This window comes from Suricata suricatta, chromosome 3, assembly GCF_006229205.1.
Source record: "Suricata suricatta isolate VVHF042 chromosome 3, meerkat_22Aug2017_6uvM2_HiC, whole genome shotgun sequence".
Classification (NCBI taxonomy): domain Eukaryota; kingdom Metazoa; phylum Chordata; class Mammalia; order Carnivora; family Herpestidae; genus Suricata; species Suricata suricatta.
The window spans coordinates 115,108,512-115,123,601 of NC_043702.1; the positions used below are offsets into that span (position 1 = coordinate 115,108,512).

The 15,090-nt window shown below is 60.1% G+C and overlaps 1 protein-coding gene across 1 annotated transcript in view; it reads right to left on the reverse strand.

Moving 5' to 3' along the window:
• Positions 1 to 15,090, reverse strand: part of COQ8A (coenzyme Q8A) — a 34,016-nt gene that overhangs the window by 4,557 nt on the left and 14,369 nt on the right. Inside the window, exons 2-5 of the mRNA XM_029934887.1 lie at positions 13,508 to 13,693; positions 11,430 to 11,834; positions 11,156 to 11,222; positions 2,005 to 2,079 (exon numbers count right to left, since the gene is read on the reverse strand). Coding sequence (XP_029790747.1) covers positions 2,005 to 2,079; positions 11,156 to 11,222; positions 11,430 to 11,834; positions 13,508 to 13,684 — 724 coding nt within the window. The 5' untranslated portion in view covers positions 13,685 to 13,693. The remainder of the gene's footprint in view (positions 1 to 2,004; positions 2,080 to 11,155; positions 11,223 to 11,429; positions 11,835 to 13,507; positions 13,694 to 15,090) is intronic.

The window sequence follows — 15,090 nt, forward strand, 5'->3', positions numbered from 1 at the left end:
CAAAGGTCACAGCACCCCTGGGGTCACTACAAGGCGAGGGTTCAGCCCCCCTCAGGGAGGGGGGCACCAGGTCAAGGACAGCACACAGCTGGCTGAGGTCTACATCTCCCCTCTGCCCACAGAGGCCCCTGATGGGCAGTAACCTTGGGGGTGCAGACAACCCTTGTCTGGAACTCCCAGGGGGTGTAGGGTGCAGGGTGAGGACTCAGAGAGACTGTGGGGAGGCCCAGGAATGGCAGGGCACGATCTGGCTCCAGCACCCTCACCCCCACCTCAGCATGGCCCTGCCTGCTTATCGAGTGTGCCCTGAGCCCAGGGGGGAAGGGGGGGAGGCTAGGCAGGGGGCCAGCTCTGCACCTGCCGCTTCTCTAACCCTGGGTCATCCAATGCCCTCCCTGCCCTGGGCCCCTTGAGCCCAGTCAGATCTGCCCCTAAGGCTGCACCCACAATGCCCAGCCAGCTTGGCCCCCAGTGCACTCCTGCCTAGAGTAGGGGGGCATGGGGACTAGGGCCCGGGGACATGTTGCAGATGAAAAGGCCAGGGAGAACGCACGAAACCACTGGCACCCACGCTCGGCTGCACGAGGCTCACACCCAGGGCCCCAGACAGCAGACCTGCACCAAGCTGGGCCGAGAGGAGGCTCCAGATCACCCCTGCCCTGGGCAGCAGCAGAGGGCCAGGCGAATGTGCCCTCCCAGCACACACAGGAGGGCTCCTGAGATGGGGGGCCGTGCGGAGTAGCCCCTCCCCACGGTATGCACTCCTGCCCAGGCAGGGCTGGTTCTGAGGGCAGCCTGGGGGGCCAGGCCACGGCTGATACGCCTCCACTTGGGAGACACTCTCTCTCCAGGCCATGGGTTCCAGAGCCTACTCAGGATGCAGGGACACAGCCTGGGGACTGCCCAGGCCACCCCACCATGGCCCAAGCCCAGGGAGTGCCCTTGACCCCAGCCAGGGTCACCACTTCCCTGGCGAAGGCCAGCTCTGGGGCCAGTCTAGCCTCTTCTCCACTTGGACGAGGTGGGTTGGAGCTCAGCCGGTTTCCGGGGGGACAGGCTTTGTGCCTGGAGAACATGGGCTTCTCATTCCAGAGGAAGCTGGGCCTCGTTCCCCAAAATGTCTCAGCACCAACACTAAAAATACCCTCACTAACCGTCTGTCCTCCAGCCCCTTCCAAGGACGCTGGGCGTGTTCTGTGCAGCCGGCACTCAGGGGCCTGCGGGGGCAGGCCAGTGCCCTCTCTCCAGGAGGGTCTTGCGGGTCGAGAGGGGCCATCCAGGGTGTTGGCAGCCAGGACCCCAGGGGCCACAGCACAACAGGACAGTGGGGTGTCCCTGGGGGTCCCCATAGGAAGGGCGAGGAGTTGGCATCCACTGAATGGGCCAGGGAACACCCAGCCCAGATCTTCAAATGCATTTGGGGACCCCCAACCCTAGCAGGAGGTTGTACCAGCACTGCTCTCACCGGCCCTGGGGCCCCATGCTGGTGGGGCACCCTAACGGGGGGCCTCCAGCTGCTCCCAGCCCCAGCGTCAGAGCAGTCAGGGTACAGGACACCATCCTCGGAGGCGGCCCATACCCAGCCATCCAGACCAGGGGTAATGAACGTTGTGACCTGACCTCACCGACCCCAGGGGGCAGGGGACAGAGGAATCTCGATCCCATCTCAGAGACGAAGATCTCAGGCCAGAGAGGCAGCCATTTCCAGTCCCTGAGTTGGGGCGGGGGGGTGGGAGGGGGACCAAGGGCCCTGGAGGGTCTGCTCCCTGAGCACTCACCCCCCCTCACCCACAGCCAAACAGGGAGCCCAGGGCACCCGACCTGGCCAACCACTGGGTCCCAACAGCCCCGCAGAGGCTGGGTGGGCCGGGCGGGTGAGGAAACAGCTTCAGACACCATTTACACAGAACCCAGGCCATGGGGCAGCCCTGGCGGCCAGCACTCCAGGGACACAGGCCCACCTCCCAGGGCCCACCTACCCTCCAGGTCGAGAGCCTGGCTCACCTGAGGGGTCCTCTGGGCGGAGGCTCTTCTTGGCGACCTCAGCCAGCGCACCAAAGCCTAGCCCCACAGCCAGACCTGCAAGGAGAAGGGTGCTGGGCACTGGTGTGGGGCTGCCCGCCAGTCCCATAGTCTCCCCTCTGCTTCCAGGGACCCTTGCAGACTGTCCAGACATCGCAAAAAGGGAGACAAAAGGCAGGAGATACACATCTGCTCTTTTCAGCCGTTTCTGGGAAGCAGCCCCATCTGGGAGGCCCCGCCTGCTTCTAGGTGGCAGGTGCCCCGCACAGGCCACGGTCCCCGAGAAAACGCCCAAGTGGGAATGAACAGAATATGTGCCAGGAACGGTCCGCAGGCTGAGGATATCCTGGCTACACGGGCACCCCTCGGGATGGAAAATTCTCTAGAAATCTCTCGACTGGAAGGAGAGCCCTCCTGCAGTGATATGAAGCAGCTGTCCATGGGAGTCAGAGGTTTTGCAAAGGAAAAAGGTCTCATGTCCCCAGTCCAAGCCACGGAGACTCACAGGAGCCGCCCCCACCCCAGGCCCAGTACATGCGGACCGTGGTCTAAGGACAACCAGGGACCAGATGATTTCTAATCTTCAACGTCAAAGTTCATTAACACCTCTTTTGTCCAGAGACTGAAATGCCTGCTCTCAACTGTCTCAGAAAGGCCTGCAGAGCCCAGTATGTGCCACTGAGGCCACACAGGAGGCCTGGGGGCCTGGGCGAGGCCGAGGTAGGGCTCACATCCACAAGGATTGACCCTGGCAGGAGGGACGTCAGAGACCCAGGGAAGACACCGGAGACACCCTAAGACCCGCAGTCCCCCGGCAGCAGCACCCATACCCACACGGGGCCACTCTGTGAGCCAGGAGACCCGCAGAAGCCTCCACGCTCCCCACATTCTCCACATTGAGTGCAGATCGGCGTTATGTAAGCTGTTATTGTATTGAAAATTTTACATAAAAATAAAATGCAAACATAAACAGTAATTTTTAAAATGAAAAGAAAATAACCCAACCTTATACCATGCTTTTGTAATACACATTCCGTGCCAGCGGGCGGCGTCCCCCATGGGTCACACCCCGGACTCACCTGTCCACTGAGAGCCAGCGCTCCCGGCAGGGCCGGGCACTGGTAATGCCCACAGTCATTTTGAATGGCTTACTCCCATTCAAAATAGCTAGACCAGTGCTGTGCAAAGAAATACAATGCTAGCCACGCGGATAACATTACATGTTCTGGGGCACCTAAGTGGCTCGGTCAGCGAAGCGTCTGACTTCAGCTCAGGTCATGATCTTGCAGTCGTAGGTTCAAGCCCCATGTCATGCTCTGTGCGGACAGCTAGGAGCCTGGAGCCTGCTTCCAATTCTGTCTCTCCCTCTCTCTCTGCCTCTCCCCTGCTCACACTCTGTCTCTGTCTCTGAAAAATGAATAAACCTTAACCAAAGAAATTTAAATTTTCTAGTAGCCACCTTAAAAAAGGCAAACAAGTATGTGAGGTGAATGTGCATCCTCCATTTTATTTAACAAAAAACAGCCAACATACTGTTATTTCTACAGGGCTCTTGCATACAAAAATTACTAGAGGTATTTCAGTGGTTTGTTTTGCTTCTGTACCAAGAATCCCGAGCACAGCCTGGGCCAGGACAGGATGGACCAAGCTCTGGAAGCCACGGGAAGAAGACAGTTACCCACAAATGGCTCCCAGGCCCTCCCAAGACATGTTGGTGCCAGGACCAGGTGCCATGGTGTTCTCTCTCCGACCAGCTCTGGAGGGTACTGGGCAGTGCCAAGGGCAGCTAGGGCCCCAATTAAACATTAACTCCTCTGCTGCCACCCACCTCACCCCTCCCAATGCAAAGAAAGTGATAACGAGCAGGTTAACCTTCAAACTATAGTGACTTCCACCAAGGGCCCACTGCATCTAGGTTTTTCCCTGCCGAGATCAGGTCCAAAGCCAAGCCCACAAAAGAGGCAGACGTCTTCAGAGGTTAACCAGCCTGGCCGATGCTCGCAGAGGTGGCCCCCCCTGCCCCTCAGATGCCCTGTCAAACTCTAACAGGCCATCGCTCCACCAGGCATGGCCACTGCATGGTCAGCCAAGATAGCCTTAGGCTTGCCCAGTGGTGGCCAGAGGTGCAACCGCGGCCCTGACCTTGGCCTCAGGAGCTCCTGCGCTAGTGAATCAAGAATAAACTGCCCCCCTCCCCGCACCCCCATCTGGACTCAGGTGATGCCCGCAGCCACATGGACCGGGAAGCGCAAGGTGGGCCAGGACCTTCCTTCCCCCAAGGCAGTACATGGAGGCCAACCCTGGGAGGCCAGCCTCTGCCTTGGATGCTCCGAGCCCTGCTGAGCCAGCTTACTCCGCACGTCCCCCCAACCTCAGTCCCCCTGGGTTCCGGCCCACATGGCGATGGGCACCGCAGAGCTGCGCGCAGCCCTTCAGCCCCAGCCACGACCCCGCCCCTGCCTTTGAGCAGGCGCCAGGCCCTTCCAGGACCATTCCCACAGGTTCTCTCATGAACAGAGTTTCTGCTGCCAAGTGCAGGGGAGATGGGAGAGCACAGGGCCAGCCTCCCAGGCCCCCAGCCTGGGCCTATCCCTGCCGGGTCCCTCGGAGGTCGTCATGGCCACAGGGCCACTGCCCAGACAGACATCAGAGGATAAGAAAAGGAGAAACAAAACACCTTCCATCCAATTGCCCAGTGAGGGCGCCCCGAGCAGGAAGAAGAAGTAAAGGTTCCGGCCTCCCCTGCCAGCACCGCCAGGTGTGTTGACAGAGCCCAGCTTGTGGGGTTCCTGGCAGGGGCCACAGATGGGCGTGTCCGGATAGCGGGCTGCATGCCAGGCCGCTCTGAGCCCTTGATTCTGTAACCCATCTAACCATCCTTCCGATCCTGGCAGACAGCCAACGCAGAGGTCGCAGGGACTCCGAGGGGATCCTGAGCCCTTGAGAGTCCCCCTCCACCCCGCCCAGCACAGCGGCAGCCGGAAGGAGCACGGAGGCCCCTGGACAGGGTGCCCCAGGCCGTCGGGAGCTGGCCCCCATGCCCAGCCCTGGCCTGGCCGAGGGACACAGAGGCTGGTTACAAGGCCCAGGTTCAGACTGCGTGTGCACGGGAAGACTGCGTGACGTCCCCACGAATGTCAGAAGCAGAGCAGCCACCACGTTGCTCCTCTGCCCAAACAAGCATCTCTTCTGACTGACGGGACACTCTTGTGGCCTTGCCTCCCTAACGTGGTGCCCAGTGGCTCTAGCGGCAGGAAAGTCCTGCAACTCACAGCAGAGAACGTGTGGACGAGGGGCGCATGTGGTATAAGCATATGAGGAGGGACAAGTGGACACACAAGCCCCACAGGGCCCTTGACCTGTTTCCTGATATCAAGTGGGGCTCGAACTCACAGCCCCGAGATGGAGAGTCACCTGCTAGAGCAACAGCGCCAGTCAGGTGCCCTGTTACCTTATGTCTTGACCAACCTGATGGGAGTCTCAGGAACTATTTTTAGAACAAGTATTTTTCTGGAAGTCAGGGCTGCTTAACCTTTTATCTCCTAAGAGTGAAGGCTGCCCCAGGGTCCGCTCTGCCTCACTCCTGCCCCGCAGTCGTGTTCTCGCATCTGTCTTTCAGGTCCTATTTCGCAATCGCCTCCGCACGTCACCTCATTTCTTCCTGCCGCTTCATGTTTTTTCTCCTCACTGTGTCCCGTTGCCTCCGTGCCCTCCCCGCTTCTGCCTGGTGGCGCTGGGAGTCCTGGAAAGGCCCGAGGCCGCCACAACACCCGCTGAGATTGGCCTTCCCCAGCACTTGCTCCCCGTACTGGCGTCCCCTTCTACAGCCTTCAGTCCTGCTCACAGTGCAGCCGCAGAGGGGACAGGAAGACAAGTCCCCCGAGGCGTAAACCAGAAAGGCGACAACGGAAAGGACAGAACAGAAGCCACGTGGGACGCAGGGGACTTAATCCCAACACACGGGTGACAGGGACTCCAGGAAGGGCAGTGAGGGCGAGAACAGGGCAGAGCGTTACTTGAAGCAACGACCCGGATCCCCACCACTGATAAGATGACAATCCACAGATCGAAACATCGCTGCCCAAGTCACCGCAAGTCACCCCTACCTTGCAGGGGCCCTGGACTGCTCTGCGGCCGGCAGTCACCCCACGGGACCGGGGGCCCAGCCGACCACCAGCTGCGGCTCCATGTCAGAGCAGAGCCTCGGCTGCTGTGCAGGGGAGGGGGCAGTGAGGGTCTCTAAGTCATTCCACCTGCGCCTGGGGTTCTACTTCTGGCCCGCGGCACCCCATCCCCCAGCTGTGTCTGTGTAGCAGGGCAGGCCGCACACAGAGGGGCCTCCGGAGCCCAGAGGAGGGGAAGGAGGTAGGATTGACGTTGGAGAGGTCCAGGTCACTGGCCCCCGTGACATGTCCTGCACTGAGGAATGAGGCTCCTGCAAGGGCATCAGCCACATGGTGGCCTCATGTCCCCAGAAGGCCCCACAAGCCTGTCTCCCAGGATCGGCCAGCCTCCTTCCGAGAGAAGTAAGAGACCCACAGCCCTGCCCTGCTCCCAGGACCGAGCCACAGGGGTGGGGGCGATCCTTCTGTGACCCCCAAGTTCTGAGGAGCCAGCATAGGTAGACAGAGTGGAGAAAGTGGGGGCAGTATCGACGGGGGGCGGGGGGGAGCGGGGGTGCCATGGCCACACCCCTTCCTCCCTCTTGGCAGGGCGGGGGAGGGAAGGGGAGGCAAACGAACTCCAGCCACACTTTCCACATGCCTATGAGGGACCTGGGGAAAATCGATGCCTGTGCCCCCTCTGCGCATCCCCGCTCCCAGATCTCCAGCTCATTGAAGTGCCAGGATAGGGAATTGTCCCCTCTCAAGGGAGGTACACTAATTTTTCCCAGGCGAGAGTGGAAGCATCAGGCATGAGACCAGACTCAGGGGCCCAACCCACAACCGCCACACTCCATGGGACAGAATCTCTCAAGCAGGAGGTGGGGCCTCTCCACCTCTGGTCTGGTCCCCACTCTGGGGACGGGTGCAGGGACCTGGACCCAGCAATGGGCTGTGACCACAGGCACAGGGGCTGCTCCCCAGCTGACTGCCACCCTCTCTGGGCCAACGGAACTTGGTTTATTTGCCCCCGTGAATGACGGCACTGCAGGCCCCACTTGCCCCAGGACGCCAGCTGTGTGCCCATGACGCATCTCGTGTATTTTAACTTCCTTTTCATACTACGGACATTCTGCTGGCATATTCTTGTGTGCTTGGATCTGACAGCCTCCTCCCCGTACCAGCTCTGTTCTCAGGATGAGCAATGTCGGGGGGGTGGGGGGGTTGGCAGGAATGCTCTTAATCACCAGAGAACGATGGCTTTAAGGACATAGCTGTGAGCTGCCTGTTTTGCCAAGCGGAAATGGCACTCCTGCCTGGTACCCTCTAGAAGCCCCGTGCCTTCCCTGCTCCAGGGGCGACTGGGATCTACCTCCGCAGCCCAGTGACTTGACCTCCTTCTACCGGAAGACTGGAAACTGGGTATGAACAGGAAAGGGTCGGCCCAGAAGGACGGAGAGGTTGCGCCAGCCGAAGCCAAAGTGTGCCCACGGGTGATAAGGGCTCCTGTTCCAGAATCCTGACCCCAGGCTGGGGGCTAGCTCCACACAGCCAGCCTTCAGTGCACTAGGCTGGGCCTGCCATGCACAGCACGGCGCACGCCATGTGTTTAAAAAAATGAGCTGTTGGAGCACCTGAGAGACTCAGTTTGTTGAGCCTCTGACCAGCTCAGGTCATGATCCTGCAGTTTGTGAGTTCAAGCCCCATGTTGGACTCTGTGCTGTCAGCACAGAGCCTGCCTCAGATCCTTCGTCCCCCTCTCTCTGCCCCTCCCCTGCTCACGAGCTCTCAAAAAGTTAAAACACGAGTCAGGAAGGCTAGGGTTTGAGAACAACGCCTTCGTGATCATCTCCAGCCACCTAGGGATGGTTACGTGAAGCGAAGGCTATTATAAATTCTGGGCTTTTCTCCTTTGCTTCCAGAGAGACCATGAGCCACGGCTCACTGTGGCACCAGAGCTGGCCCACTGCGCAGGCCCATGGGAGCTAACGGAGAAAGGGAGGTTTCGTTCACGTGCCGTGAGATCACCACGAACGCACCGCACTGTGGAACGGGGCATGTACAACAGAGCGCACAGGGGTGATGTGTCTGACCTTGGGTCCCGTCTCCCCCATTGCTGTCCCCTCTAGTCCTCGTCTTTGTAGGATTTCACGAGTAGCTGACTGGGTGGCCGCTAGGTGGCCCGCTTTGTGTAAACACAATGTGTTTGTCTTCCCCATGTTCTCTTGGGGTTTGTTTACAAACTTGTAGAGATAAAAATACCCACAGTGTCTCTGACAAATGTTCTGCACTAGGAAAAGAATCTGGAACATAGCTTGGTGACCCCCTCCCTTGAATGGGGGGGGGTCTTGAACCACCTTTCTCTGTTCCCCTTCCCCTACTTACTATTTTGGGCCAGATCTCCTCTCCCAAAAACTTGACTCTTCTATCCCCTCTTCCACACCCCCTCCTAAAAACAAGCCCCCCCCACATACATATTTCATTCCCAAAGAAGCTAAGAACATTCCTTGTCCCCAGTCTCCTGTGTCAAGACCATTCCTTGATGAGATTCATACTGATACACTTGTATTTGAATGGATCAAACCTACTTTAATCTCTTAGGATAGAGAAAAGGAGAAGCAATGTGGGCGGGGCGGGGGGGGCTTCTACATAGAAAGTGGGGTTGGGAGACCAAGAAAAGGGAGTTGAGTGTACACCCAGGTGACTCAGGTCCAAGAAACTCCTGTCACAGTGGCCACAAGACTGTTCAACAGGACACAGAAGACTACAGCCCCATGTCGCTGCTGGAAACCAAAGTTCTGTGTGAAAGACGGATTTTATTGGGGGGGGGGGTTAGCGTGTTATCTGTTCTTCCCCTGATCATCGCTCCCCTCGGGAGACAAAGTCACCTGGGGCATCAGTCACTCCATCATTGTCTGACCTCGCTGTGCCCAGTCCATGCTGACCCGTTTCCCTCCTCTCTTTATCCTGGGAAAGTACAACAAATAAATTAAAACTTACTGGTACTGAAAAAATTTTTTAAAAAACTGATTTTACATAAGAGAAAACCTAGGCCACAAGGAAACAGGGCCGGAATTATAACCCAAATATTACAAAGACCTAAAGCCTAGTTCTGACCCCACATCCAGTCTCTGAGCGCGTCTTTCCCATCATGACTCTACCAGGGCCTACGGCCCACCTCTTAGCCATAATCCCCCAGAGCCAGCCTGGGTCCAGGACGCCCACCCCCACCTCAGCATCGGAACCACTGGCACGGCCCCTGCCCTCCACCTCCCTAGCCGAACACCCGACCTTCAGGTCTAGAGGGACCCCTTTCCTCTGTGTCCCCTTGTAAAGCACTCTCACTCCTGACGGTCCACATCTCGCCCCATGAGGGGAAGAAAGGCTAGAAGTGCTTTCTAGAGAAACAAAGTAGAGGAGTGTTACTTCCATCCGTGTAGACAGTGACCCACCAGGAAACCACACACCCACAGCTCGGGGAAGAACACACGTAATTGGATGCTTGCACCTCTAGACAAAAAATGGCTTTTTGTGACACGTACGGTTCTCTGCCATTAATTCTGATGATCTTCTATCCAAGTCCATTCCACTCATTTTTCAAAGGCCAGGCTCGACCCACCAAATTCACATCAAACTCACTGAAGGGCCAAAACACATGGCGCGAACACATCTGGGGGAGGAGGGGGCCCCAGCAGTCACCTCTAGAGCCAGAAGGACACGTTCCTCCCAGGTCTGGCCCCCCTCTATGTCATCTCACCCCCTGGCAGCTGGTGACGGGAGCTGCAAGTCTGGGCCATGACACTGGCCACCCAGAATCACTGCCGTGGCCGCCTCCAGGCCCTGACGGCTGTCAGCAAGGGCCCCGGAGACTTCTGGTGGCACAGAGCACCTTCTGAGACCCCAACCCAGGCTGCCTTTGGCCGCCTGCCCCCTGCCTCTCTGCCCCACACGCCTTCCTTGACCCCCACCCAGGAGGGCCTGGCTTCTGCCTCTTTCACCAGGAATCCATGGCCTTCCATCCCATTCTAATTTATGCCCATGACCTTCACTCTGACCCTTTTCCCAAACAGACCCTCTACTGCCCTCCCCCGCGAAGATGCCCATGAGAGAATCACACGTCTAAAACCCGCCGGGGAGATGACGCCTCAGTGAGAGCCCTATCTGGAGTGGCAGGAAGACTACAGGACCTCAAACTCAAGGGAAGGGAAGAGGGGCTCCATTCAGTACTCAGGTAATAACAAACCCCTCCCCCCCAGCTAGTGGCCTCTTACGAAGCAGGGACGTGCCAGGTCTCCTGCGGAGTAAGGACCACTGGAGGCCCCCAGCAGGGACCCCCAAACTCATCCTGGCAGCGGCCCCCCAGGAAGTCACAATGCTCTGCAAAGACAGAGTTGAACGGAAACCGAGTAAGGAAACAAAGCAACAGCTCCGTCCTGAGTCTGATGACCCCCTGTGCTAGATCCTCGGGCGGCTAAGGAGCAGATACCAACTTTTAAGAGAGCAACGATGGAAGCAAAGCTCCAGGCCAAGAACATTCCATCCAGGGAACACAGTGGGCTGTGAAATTCAGAAGACGGGCAGCCGTCAGGCGGTGTGGGAGCCAGGCTGTCCAGGGGCACAGAGCCGCCCCGAGTGAGAACTGGGACGCGGCCCCAAGACGAGGGGCGGCAGAGAGAGAAGGGCATGCACGACGGGCGGTTACGGGACCCCAAGCGGGTCGCGGCCCAGACACACCACAGCGAGCCCTCATCCTGGTCAGGAAACAAGTCCCAGAAGTGACAGCACGGGGTCAGGAAGCAGGGGCAAGCGCTGTAGCGCTTCACTGAGACGCCCTACCCTGGGCGCAGGTGCGCTGCACGCAGGACTCTTCGAGGAGGAGCAGACGCAGGAGCTGACGCCCTCCCCCGGACCCCTGTGGCCCCCACCCGTCCTCCTCCTCCACAGGGGCCCCAAAGCGGCCCCAGCCCCACTCAGCCAGGGCTGGCACGCCAGGGCAGGTGAGGTGGCCCAGGGGTGCACAGCCACCTTACCTCCAAAGTTGGCCAGCCGCCCAATCCGTGTAACCGGCACCTTCCGCTCCCGAGCCCGCTCGCTAAGCTAGAGGGAGCAAGGAGAGAGACCTCACAGAATTGGTGAACAGGGACGGGATCCTCCTCAGGGCTTCACGCTGCCCCCAGGCCCCCCCCCCTCCACCCCCAGAGGCCGGCTCCACCAAGAGTAGGCCTCTGTGCTCCCAGGAACTCCAGAGTGAGCACAGATCCAGAGGTGTCCCAGGACACCTCCCCAGGCCCCTCCAGGACGCACCATCTGCTTGTGAGGCTTGCTCTCGGGGCGGGCCTTGGCCTGCCGGGCCTTCTCAATGTCCTCGGCGGTGAGGCCCCCCATGGAGGACTGGTCCTGATGGAAGAACCGTCGCTGAAGGCCCGGGGCAGACAGTAGGTCTCTGGGGTCTCCGAAGAGCCTCCCGGCCACCGTGCCCAGAGGGGAGGTGGCCTGGCCAGGGAGCCCGGCCTCCCTAAAGGGTCCGCTGGCAGCGTAGGCAGGAGCCGGACCCTCACTGCCGGCATGGTCCCAGGGTAGAGGCGGTGACTGGTCAGGGGAGGAGGCCGCAGAGAAATCTGGGGAGGCCCCCGCGGCCTGAGGCCCAGAGAACTCTGCTTCCGGGTCATCGAAGCTGTCAGCATACGGCTCTTCAGGCCGCTCCTGACCCTGCAGGGAACACAAGGCAAGTGAGAGGAGGGGGAGGCTGACCCAAGCCCCCTCCCACCCCCGCACTGCATCCCCCTGCATCGGATGGCACACCCGAGGGGGAGCAGCCTCAGCAAGTTCCGCAGAGGGTAGCCCGGAAGGCCAGAGACACAGGCTCTGCTCCGGGGCGGGGGCCATGTAACCACCAAGCACCTGCCAGGCCCTCACCTGTAAATCAAGGCTGAGGAGGGGCTCCCAGGGCCCCAGGGAGTGGGCCGGGCCAGTGGGCAGGGAGGGCTCTGAGAAGTAAAAGGCCAACTCGAGACAGGTGAGGGCCACGCATGAATGGCATCCACCTTGCCGCAGACGTGGCCACCACCAGTCAGCCTGAAAAGGCTCTCACAGCAAGGGCCCATCACAGCCAGTGCTGGCCGCTGTCCCCAGGAGCTGGGGGGCCAGGGCAGGCCACGAGGGAGGCACCACGTTTTCTCTGCAGTGGTCACAGAGACCACACTAGGGGCCCAGGTTCCTCCTACATCTGAACCCTGAGTGACCTGAAGGGCCCTCCTGACCTCTCCCTGCTGCCCGCTCATCTGGAAGTAGGGCTGTGCACAGTCACAGAGCCGTGAGGACCACAGCCAGGCCAGGGAACAATGCCGGCTCCTGGGGGCCCACGGCCTCACCACCGCAGCCAGCGGGATATCAAGGGGTCTGAGGAGGGAAGGAAAGATAATGGCCCTCACTCTCATTTCATAAACGGGAAGCTGAGGCTGGGAGAACTGAACTGATCTGGTAAAGGCCCAGCAGAGGCCTGTGGCAGAGCAGGGATCATTGGCCCCGCCAGGGGCACTTCAAAGTCCCTAGCAAGCCCAGGAGAGAGGGGGCAGGGCAGGCTCTGGGGGGGAGGCAGGGCATTTCTGGATCACCCGGCCCTCCAGGGCCCCACCACCACCATGGGGACACAGGCCACCAGCCATTCAGGCCGCCAGGAATGTCCAGGTGCTCTGCAGCAGCAAAGCCCGAGTACAGTCACCTGTCCTGCACTCGGTTTTGCCTGTGCCGGTGCACAGGACAGGTCTCTGGGTCGGGCACACAGGCTGGCAGGACAGGTGAGGAGGCAGGAGGCGGGGCAGTGGAATCCCCCCCACACCCCTGCACATGGAGAAGGGAAGCCCGGCCCGCTGTGGCCCTACAGGGTGGGAAGAGCCAGGTAACAACAGCTCGACACTGCAGCTTCCCCCACTTCTTCACCAAAACCGACCCAACGAAAAAGCACTAACGGAAGTCAGATAAACTGGGAGAAGGCGCTGGGTCTCATAAACTGCCTCCTATAAGAACGCGGGTGGATATTACTTTTTTTGTCACTTTTCTAATTTCCGAAATTAAAAAGGCCTCTGCCCAGCACATTCAGGGGGCCCAGGAACTAAGTGCAGGCCCCCGGAAGGGGTGGATGGGGGCCGTGGTGCCTCTGCAAGAAGGGCCTGAGCTGACCCACTCCGTGAAGCTTCCTGAGCTGAGCTGCAGCCACACAGGGACAGGAGTCACTCAGGGATTCCACCACACCCCAAAGGGCAGGGGGTCACCAGAGCCGGGCACCTGGCCACGTCCCGGGTCACCTCCCACCCCCCATCTCCCCAAGAGCTCCCACCCAACCCCCAACAGCCCCTGGCCACCCCCCTCCCCGCCCTCCTCACCTGCACCTTGCCCAGGACCAGGCCGATCTGCTCGGCGGCCGTGGACTGCAGGGCCCGGGCAGCCAGGACGAGCTCCCCGCCGAGGCCCCAGTGCTGCAGGTGGGTCTCCGCGGCCGCCCGAGCCAGCTTGGCAAGGCCTCTGACCAGCATGACAGCGTCCCCCAACATGGCAGCCATGCCCCAGGGCTGAAAGAGAGCAGCCAGTCAGGGGTGCCCCACACTGCCCCAGGTCACCTCCCCACAGAGCAACTCCACCCCAAACTCAGGGCAGGGGCTACAGCGGGGTGGGTTCTTCCACGTGACACCCCCAATCCAGGCTGCTGGAGAAGAGAGAGCGAGGGTAGGCCAGGGCTCAAGGTCGGCTCTGGGGAAACCCCCCTGCCCCGGGCCTGGGCCAAGGGAAAGGCTCTGTGGAGGTGAGGCTGGGGACGCCACAGCCACCTCAAGAGACACAGGAAGCATGGAGGATCCAAGTGATTTGCCCATCTCCCGGCCACTAAATGGCAGAAGTGGGACTTGAAGCCAGACACACAGATTCAGTCCAGTGCTCGTTCCTCCAGACCCAAACCAGGCCAGGGAGACAGCATCTGCCCCCAAAGCACCTCCCCAGCGGCCCAGGGTGCCTGACCCCTAGTCCTTGGGGACTGCAGGTCCCTGCTCAGCTGCCTGAAGACAAGCAGAGCCCCACCCTCCAGGCTGAACTCCTCACCCCTGCAGTCCAGGCCCCCAGGGACAAGCAGAGTTCCTCCGCCCCCACCAGCTGAACTCCTCACCCCTGCAATCCAGGCCCCTGGGGACAAGCAAAGGCATGCTGCCCACCCACCCCCCAGGCTGGACTCCTCACCCTTGCAGTCCAGAGGTCCCCAAGGACAAGCAAAACTCCCCCCCTCCCAGGCTGGACTCCTCACCCCTGCAGTCCAGGCCTAGGCAGCGTCTCTGGAGGGTCCTGAACAGCAGGATTAGATGGGACAGGAAGCATCAGAGCACACTGTGGGCAGGACCCCCGTGTGACGCTGTCTCCTTGTGTGGGCCTGCCTTCCTCTCTAACGAGTCAGTGCAAAATGTGTTTAACATCCGTCAGGGTCACAGTCCCCAGCAGGGCCTCAATCACTCAAGTACTTCTTAAAGCCTCCTCCAGGCCGTGTATTGGGAGGGGCAGAATAAGGTCCTGGTAAAATACTGGGGCTGAAGAAGAGTCCCAAAGGGGAAAGGGCAGCAGGGGAGCACTCTGGCCAGGCCGGGAGGAGCTGGGATCCGATAGGAATCTGGAGAGAAGACAGGCACCAGAGAGGAGAGGCCACTGGGGCCCTGCACGAACTAACAAGTGGAAGCTGGGAAGGGCCAGATGCACCCTGGACAAGGGGCAGGGTGCACAGATGCCTGGGGGGCTATCCATCAGGGAAGCACACCCGGGAAAGGTCCAGGCACTGGTGGCTGGCTGGCTCCGCTGGGCAGTTCTGCAGGGGCCTGCTATCCCCTGAGCATGGGAGGGATGTGCTACATGTATTCGATAGGAGCAGCACAGTGATGGCCAGAGGAATCCATGAACGCACGGGGGCCTGGACCGTAGAGCTGACCCACTA